The sequence below is a fragment of the Etheostoma spectabile genome, chromosome 19 (genome assembly GCF_008692095.1).
Source record: "Etheostoma spectabile isolate EspeVRDwgs_2016 chromosome 19, UIUC_Espe_1.0, whole genome shotgun sequence".
In the NCBI taxonomy this organism is placed as follows: Eukaryota; Metazoa; Chordata; class Actinopteri; order Perciformes; family Percidae; genus Etheostoma; species Etheostoma spectabile.
The window spans coordinates 3,119,807-3,128,638 of record NC_045751.1 but is presented as its reverse complement, the minus strand read 5'-3'; the positions used below and the strand labels follow the sequence as shown (position 1 = coordinate 3,128,638).

The window sequence follows — 8,832 nt, the reverse complement described above, 5'->3', positions numbered from 1 at the left end:
AAAAAAAAAAAAAAAAACTTCAGCTCAATCCCCATATGAGCAGCCATCTTGGGTGGCTAATTATGATGACTTACTTGGTGCACTAGTGGGAGTTAGAGGCTCACCTGTATCCATTTAGGAAGGCCTCTCCACCGGAGACTGGGATGTCTCCTGTCAGCATCTTGAACGTGGTGGTTTTTCCAGCCCCGTTGATTCCAAGCAAGCCGAAACACTGAGGGAGACAATGGGGAGGCTCCATTAGGTAAACTGGGTTTTGTAGATACAAGCCTCATTGGAAAACACACAGCAGACAGTGGTGATGCGTGGCATTTCAAATATTCTGTATGTAGATGAGTTGTCTTTTGAATAAACATTTCCCATTAACCCCTTTAATGAAGTTTATCTATATACTCTGTAAATATTTGTTCAAAACATACAGTATAATTGAAACTACAATTTATAGAGTATGCATGACTGGTTCAGTTCAGTGTTTAGCAAAATAACAAATTGATGTATTTCTGTACACAAACAAAACAACAGACTCTAAATCAACACGCCAGGCACACAGAAACAAATACTGTAAAAACTTGACCATTCCCAACTGCACTTCGTCCTGTCTCTGTACATTTCTACAACAAACACTATCCTCTCTTTCTTTGTCTAATCTCCCTGATGCTGCAGATCTTACTTCCCTCTGGAGGGAATGCGGCAGGAAGTCGTCTCTGCGGACCCCTGCGGTCACGTGACCCGCCTTAGGTGCCCTGGCTGTGGCATAAATATTTGATTTCAGTCATTCATTGATCCCTGCTTGTTTGTGACCTGTGCTTGTGAATGCATAGAAGAGTGCTAAGCTTGATGTAAATAATGCATGGAAATGCAGTGTGTGATCAGTCGAGCCTTGTGAGCCATAATATTCCACTGGCATTTACATTGGGCTTTGAGTAAACAATGGCAGGGAGGATGGATACCACCAGAAAGCCCATCGAGCACGAATGCCTGTCAGCATTTGAGATTATGTTTAAATCAAGCTTCAAGCGCTACAGTGTGTGTGTGACCGTGAGAGTGTGTTTGGTTGTGTCTAACATGTTATAATGAGTAATACATTTTACACAAAGGTTCCTGAGTCAAAGACTCTATAAAAGTTTACTTTGTTGTATTTGGTTGATGTAGTTTCCAATGGCTAATTTGGCAGTGTACTGAACTAAACACCACTGGGTCCCACAGACCCCGTTGCTCTAGCAATGCTCTTTTACTTGCCTGCTTGTTTGTTTTTAAGCACACACATGCTTGGCAGTAGCATAATGGCAGAAAACAAGCCCGATAAGGAGATTAGTGTTCCTCCCAACGCTTTCTGTGAGCCGTGTTTGGAAGCCAAACACCAATTCAAATCTTCAAGAAATAACTGGAAACTCGAACTCAAAGCCCACATGAGCAGAAAGAGAATTTCTGCTCATTGCTCCCTGATCTTATGTGTCAACATTTTGTAAATATTATCAGTATTATTCCATAATTTAGTCATATTCATTGTTGTGGTTCACAGGCAACAGCGAATGAAATAATTTCTCACACAGGGGTGTTGCTGGTGAATGAAAAATAAGTAATGAAATGTGTGCATGTAAGACAGTCGTCTAACATGGACAAAAAAAAACACACTATAGGATTGTAGAGGTGCTTGTGTGATTCAGCAGCATTTCGCTCACCTCTGCGGCAGGTACTCCCACACATAGCCTGTCCACGGCAGGGGTGCTCTTCCCAGAGTAGATCTGCAGGGAGCAGACAGTAAAATGAATCAACCAGCCAGCCAGAGAAAGAGAGAAAGAAGAAAGACGGTGAGGAGGCTGGAGGCTGGAGGCAGAGAAGGGTGGGGAGCAGACAGTGAGGAAGATAACACTGAGGATAGCGTGACAAAATATGGAGCGATAGGCCAGAGCAGCGGGGAAGAGTAGAGGTGGAAGAAGCAGGTGGAAAAAGGAGGGAGAGAGACAGAGAAAGTGAAGGAAAAGAAATTATCAAGAAGGGCTCATTTGCAACATTTAGAGCTAGCCAGATGGTAAAAGGTAGTAAAAAAAAAAAAGTTAGAGACTTTGCACAGGAGGGAGAAGAGGAGGACATTAGTATTTGTGACTGCAGTGACAATATTCATGAGGAAATCTGTCTTGACTTTGAGTGCCACTTCAGTACCTTCAATAACCTTCAACACACTCACACGTCACCCAATATTCTATGTATGGACACCAGCTTTACAGCGGATGCATTTAGTGGTGTCACTATACAGAGAAATCTATAGCCACAGCCGGGAGTGTGAGAATGTGATGCTCATTCACCTTAAACAGCTGCCTGCTGCTTTTGGAAATGACACCAATAAGAGCGGTGAGACAGATTCACGGGCAGTAAAACCCAAAACAATGAGCTGAAAGAAGCTAAAACACTCAGAGGGGAACTGCAGTTTTTGTGAAAACTCTCAAGCAACCCCTTTCACATTGCACCCATTATTTATTTAAAAATATTGACTGACAGACCTCTGGACGAGCTAACATTGCCATCCCTAAAACTCCTACCATTGATAAAAAAAGAAAACTAGACCACATGAGATGCAGAATCCCATCTCTCAGGACAAAGAAGATTTGAAACCTCTCACATTCTGATTGTGAGTCGGTATCCCACTAAGATCATGTAGCGACAGTGGGAAATGAGAAGGTGGTATTTCCACATCTCCCTTGAAAACTTTCTTTGCTGCACCCACATCCTCCCCCGCTGACCAGTCTCTTCCATGCACATTTTGCATCCAAGGCTGCATCATCTGAAAATCTCACCAGATGAGATAAAGAAGCTCCCACATGAAGTGAAGACAATTCTTTACAATTTAAAAAATAAATAAAAAATACTGCAGGCGACCATTCAACAAAATGAGGTATTTAGTGCATGAGGTGTTTTTCCACATCTAAGACTATGTTAGGGTTTGATATGTTTTCAAAGTGGTTTGAAAGCAGCGCTGTCTTGCTCGAGCACCAAAAGACGAGGCAAGGCCTTTGTTGTTGTTGCCGAGTGTGACAGTTAAGACATTTAAAATTCTAAATCAAGGACAGCACTGTGCCCATTTGAGTTATAAAAGAGTGACAACAGTTGGCTGGTTTTTTTCGGTTCGTTTTTTTCGGTTTTTAAAAGTTTCCGATGAGTGTTGTGTGTTTAAATGCCTGTACAGTATATAAGTGTCAGAGACTTCACCAGTGAATGTTCCTTAAAACAGAAAAGTGAAAGCATTCGTTTCTCAGTGTGAATGATACATTTCCTGTATAGAATCCCTACACCAAATATCCAACGTTCAAAAGACTCAGCTGTCCCAGCCGCAGTCAGAATGCTACCAGGCAAATGTAAATTTAGAACTGCCACTTCAAGCCTGACAAACAATGGAATTGCATTCATGACACAGTTGGCACATCAAAAGCACTTGATTAATGCAGAGTTGCGTAGATCCATCATTCTTTCAGCGGAATCTGGCAGCTGCACTCCGTGCTTATTAACCTGGATTACACATACTACTTTTTAGTGATAGTTGGCGGTGCTAAAGTCACATCAAAGCAGCAGATACATGTATGGAGGAAGGAAATTAAAGGATAAATCCACCCCGACTCGAGCACCACAGCAGCTGTCATGATAAGCAGGCGGACGTCTAATCAGATAAGACATTTGAGCAAATGTGATGGCAGCAGTTGTACAAACCTAAAATACAGATTTAGGTTAGAAAATCACAAGCTTCAGCTCAGGTAACCATGACACTGACATTGCTTTATTTAAGAAGAATGGTCCATTCATTCTACAAATGGCTCACAGCAGAATAAAGTGTTATCCTGAGGTACCTAAAAGCATCTGTTCCTAACCTTTTTGGTCTGATGTAGCCCCACAGCCCTATCAGATTAGCTCAAGAACCCCTTTGTCATCACCACCCGTCATGATCCAAACGTTTTTTTTTGGTTGGTTAAAAATGATTGCTGATAAAATATATTTTCTGAAAAATTAACTACATAAAAAGAAGAAGAAAAAAGCCAAGGTCAGAAACCACTCAAAGTAAGACTGTAAACGTTTTTAAAGATAATTTTTAACGTACGGTATGTTGTATATAAATATTTTGGCACACAAAGGCAGCCTTTCTGTAACCGTACAACGCACGGCTCTTGTCAAACGAGTCTTATTTTACCTACTTATATCCACAGAGTACATAGCAAAGTACAGAGTACTTAACACATGAACATACTCGTAGTATGCCAAGGTGCCACTCATCACTTCTTACTCTCCTAAATTCAAACAGCTGTCACAAGGTTCTTTAAAACTTTCTCTGTCAACTTAGTAAGTGACTGGAAGGTTAAACTGACAGCACTGGGCCTGGAAAATACTCACAGACGGACACACTTCGATTACGGTCTCCATCGATTACAGTGCTGACACTAATGCAGCAGCTAAGTGGAGGCTAGCAGGTGGGGCACATAGCAAAATACTCCTGTTTACAGCAGCAGGAAAAGGAAAGGGAGGAGCAGGAATCTGACATATGATTGATGGCCTGTCGATCGCTTCAGAGGCATTCATAGATTTATGACAGGGCTCAGCTTGTGGCGCATGGCCACCGAAGCCATGCACTCATTGATCAATTTGTTATCTACACCCCAAATGGATGGGGCACAGCTGTGGTGGGATTCAATGAGGGCACTGCAGGAAGAATCCTGATGCCTTCTGCCACTGCACTGCTGTTTTTGTGTGGTGATGGGCCAGTGTCTCATCTCAGAGAAATATTGTCAGCCATCAAGGTGTGTATGAACAGTAGCTCCTAGTCAACAGCAGACAAGCTCAAATCTAATCTAATATCTTCAAATTGTGGCACTGTTTTAAACCTGTACTTACAGTAGAGATGAAGTGTTTTCACAAATTTACAGTTAACAAGTTTGAGCTGAAAAAAGAAAATTCCTCTCCACACCTTTCACCTTGTGAGATGATTTGTAAGACATTAACCATCCAACTGTTCTACCCGGTGCTTGTTCAGTAATTACCCTATGGAGTGTGGCGCCCGTCTGTGTCCGTGAGCAATGAGTGAAAGATTAAGTATAGTGAGACTGCAAAGACCAAGGGAGGAAAGGAGTGAAGAAGGGTGGTAAGAAGCAATAGGCTGTTAGATCGTCCAGCTGTCGGCACTGGAGCTGCAATGCAGGCTGCTGTGGTGACACTTCCTGCTGCCACGCCGCCTGCAGGGAGGGAACATCTGCCGATGGATGAACTGGTAATCTCGGCGGTGTTGAGGCACGCACTGTCACAGCACGCTCAAGTTCACCTACTGCATGGGGGGAAGGGCCAGAGCTGTATAGGAGCGCAGAACTTTATGCCCCCTAAAATGCAATTGTTTAGTTCTCATGCCCACTTATGTTTGTGAATGTTCACAGCTGTTCGCACTTTCTAATTTGCCTTATAAACTGAATAATGCAGGTGCAAGTGGAAGAAAAAAAACTCTTCCCACCCACTCACACACATCCACAGATAAAGTGGATTACTGCAATTTAAAAATTGTCTAAGTTCTATATAGAAATGATTAGGATTAAGCCTGACCAGAGGAGAAAGAAACACTGTAATGTTTGTCTTTACTTTTTTTCTTCAAAGTTTAAAGTTACTTGTCCGGCTCATAAAATGTGTGCAGTAAAATGCAAAGTGGCATGCTGAGCAAAGAATGGCTAGCAAAGTGATACCGACTAATAATTAGAATACGAGTAAAAATAAGAATACAAATAAGTAAATAAATAAAGGATAGTAAGAGACGGACAAAAAGTGCAGTGGAAGTTTCTGGTATATGAAAATGCCAAATGCGCATATATCACAACACTTTGTTTACACTTGAGTGCAAATATGACAATGTGCAAGGCAGAGCAAAGGATTGACAAAGCGCAAGACAAGGCCATGGATATACAGACGTTAAAGGACAGAGTTCACCATCCTGCTGGCCCGAGGACAGAAGCTTTCTGAGTCTATACGTTGGACATTTTAGACAATAAAAAACAATCTCAATTTTCAAAAAGCCTATAGCAAAGACTAAAGCAATTAATCAACCTCTGATAAAAAAAAGAATAAGAAAAAAAAAGAAATGACTGGATAACAAAGTGTAAATGAACTACTATCAGAGCAATACTTTAACAAGAGCCAAACGATGCACTGCACAATACCTTAGTGAGATCATAGATCCTCAGAAGGTCGCTCTGGGCCTTGCCTTCATAAACCCGTCCTCGTTCCCGAGCAACATCGATATCCTCTTCCTCTGCAGATAATGGCTTCCCTGAAATAAGCCTGGCAAAGAGAAGTCAAACCGCAGTTGGCACAACACTCTTCAATAAAATTAACATGACCCCGCATAACAAATGATCTCGGTTAAAGTTTAAGCTCAGAGAAACAATCTTAGCAATTTTCATAAATAGTACAAGCCACAGGCATTAGTTTCCATGGCAACCTTGCTTTTGGAGTAAGTAAACACAAAAATAACAGATTCACAGTGCCACAGATGTTTTATATAACATTAACATGCCAGTACATTACTAATTTAAATGACGGAGAATCAATGGTTTATCTGACTGAAATAAATAGTAGATGGAAATACATAGAGATGAGTGAGGAACTTTTTTTGGACAATTTCAAATTACACTTTAATTCACTCTGAAATAGCCGCTTTTACCTTGGCTTGCAGAAAAATTTGTACTGGATGAGGATTGTGATGGCAAACATGACAGCTCCCTGGATGGACATGGCGCAGAGGTTCTTTCCCACCATGTCCCAGCTGAGCGGGTCTTTGAAACGGTCTTCCCCTGATGAAGGGGGAAAAAAAAATATAATAATAAACAAAGCCCATAAACACAGAAAACGGTCATTAAATAAAATAAAAATGTATTACTGTCATTTCATGTTAATATCCAGCCCTTATCTACAAGCTCAGTGTACGATTTAGCAGAAACATCATACAAAAATAGAAATACCAAATGTATGCATTCTTTCATGGACAGCCAAATGTGTCTTTGTGAAAAGTTAGAGGACAGCTGGAATTTGACAGCTCTTTGAAGTGTTTTTGAGACATATTCATTGGTGAAAGGCTTTAAAATTCCACTTAGCCTTAAAAAATAAATGAATTTAATGTGACAAAATCAGTGCTATCCAGTATTTTTCATGTCTTTTAATGTAACCTTTTTTGGCTAATTAACACTTTAAGTAAACCGGTGATAGCCCCCCCACTCTATTCATTCTACTCTCTCTCTTTCCTCCCTCTCTCAGACTCTACAACTCATGAGCCCGAGGGGGCAGAGTAAGTAGACAAGAAAAACGAAAGCGCTTTCAGTCTCGTTCTCTGGTAAATAGCCCCTCTCCACACTAGCCCTTTTATGTTCTGATTGCTTTTCTCTTCCTGCTCTCCGCCACCGTGGCAAATGATTCCTCAAGCCACTATTTCCTGCTCCATCTCTCTAGAGATAACACCTCTCATCCATGTGCCTCTTTGTCTCTTGATGGCCTCCTCAACCCAGCTCCAGCCCTGTTCCCCTCTTCTCCCCATCTGAATGTTATTTAAGGGTCTAATACATGATCACATCAAAATGTAGTCACTTTATTCAAAAAAAACAATCCAAAATTGTACTGTATTACAAAACATTATCTCAACAACTTGACCCGTTTTCTTTTTTTTTAAACTTTTGTAGGAGGACAATTTTATCTTGAAATCTAGAAGTGTTATATGACTTAAGCCCTATTTGCTCAGGACTACTATTACCATTGGACTTCATATGATTTAGAAATTAAAACGCCCCCTCAAATCTGTGTTTGTTTGGGCCCATTCACACGGGTCTGTATTTTACTTGACATTATCCCTCACATGTGATGTCAAGGCTCTGTCAAAACTTTCATTTATAATTGCAAATGCAGCCAAAAAAAAACAAATCACAGAAATGCTAATTTGCAAGGGACTAATCTTATCACACAACCTCCTTGTCTGTCAAAATATGGTAGGTCATTTGCGGTAAAACAAATAAACAATTAAGATCGCAGACGACCTCCGTAATTATTACCTTTCTCAAAGATTAGATATGCTGTCACAGTTGTGGTGGCCACTTACCAAAACTGCTGAACAGGGTGGCTGTTGCCTGGTTCTTGGCCATGTCAATTAGCCCTCTGCCGAGACAGAAATGTGGGAATATCAGCAGCACCTGCTTCACTATGTCGTTGATGCGGGAGATATTCTATTGTGGAAAATGCACACCATCACACAAACAAGATACAAATTAGTGGCTTGTTAAAGCTTTGAATATTCAAGCCCTGACTAGAAATTAGCCAGCACAAGTCTAATATATTTACTTGTCGCCTTGAATCAGCAAGGCCAGCGGCGTAAGACGTTTGGAAGACGGTGCGCAGTGTCCTGACGCAAGCGTGGATAATAAACACACATCCTGAACTCCATTTGCATGCTGCGCGCTGCTGTGCTGCGGGGCTCTAAATGGCACGCTGACGAAGCACAGAGCATCTGAGTTCATCGGCCTTCTTGATACTGGAATTCAGCATACGTTTGGGAACATACTGTGTGATCCATGAGGTAGCACACATACAGTATGTGCAAACACAAATTGATAAGGTGGTGCTCAGGTAAGCAGATGTTCATCCTAAAACTCATAACTATGTGTAGAAGGAGCACCAAGAGACCAAAAAGATACAGCTGACAAAAAAGCTAAAAGTGTGAAACACCTACAGACACTCTCTGTGTGTCTGTCTTTGTTGTTTCTTCTGATACTGTATACAAAAACAAAGAGGCGCGCGCGCACACACACACACACACACACACACACACACACA

At 41.3% G+C, this 8,832-nt stretch overlaps 1 protein-coding gene and 1 long non-coding RNA gene across 8 annotated transcripts in view; one reads left to right on the top strand and one right to left on the bottom strand.

Moving 5' to 3' along the window:
* LOC116707246 (phospholipid-transporting ATPase ABCA1) overlaps positions 1 to 8,832 on the bottom strand; it is a 198,336-nt gene that overhangs the window by 23,640 nt on the left and 165,864 nt on the right. For all 7 annotated transcript variants that reach the window (XM_032544513.1, XM_032544514.1, XM_032544515.1 and 4 more), the window contains 5 exons: positions 8,102 to 8,225; positions 6,680 to 6,809; positions 6,177 to 6,297; positions 1,680 to 1,742; positions 105 to 211 (listed from right to left, as the gene is read on the bottom strand). In XM_032544513.1, coding sequence (XP_032400404.1) covers positions 105 to 211; positions 1,680 to 1,742; positions 6,177 to 6,297; positions 6,680 to 6,809; positions 8,102 to 8,225 — 545 coding nt within the window. The remainder of the gene's footprint in view (positions 1 to 104; positions 212 to 1,679; positions 1,743 to 6,176; positions 6,298 to 6,679; positions 6,810 to 8,101; positions 8,226 to 8,832) is intronic.
* Positions 3,838 to 8,832, top strand: part of LOC116707248 (uncharacterized) — a 7,410-nt gene continuing 2,415 nt past the window's right edge. Inside the window, exons 1-2 of the long non-coding RNA XR_004336446.1 lie at positions 3,838 to 3,848; positions 5,321 to 5,324. This is a non-coding gene — a long non-coding RNA (uncharacterized LOC116707248). The remainder of the gene's footprint in view (positions 3,849 to 5,320; positions 5,325 to 8,832) is intronic.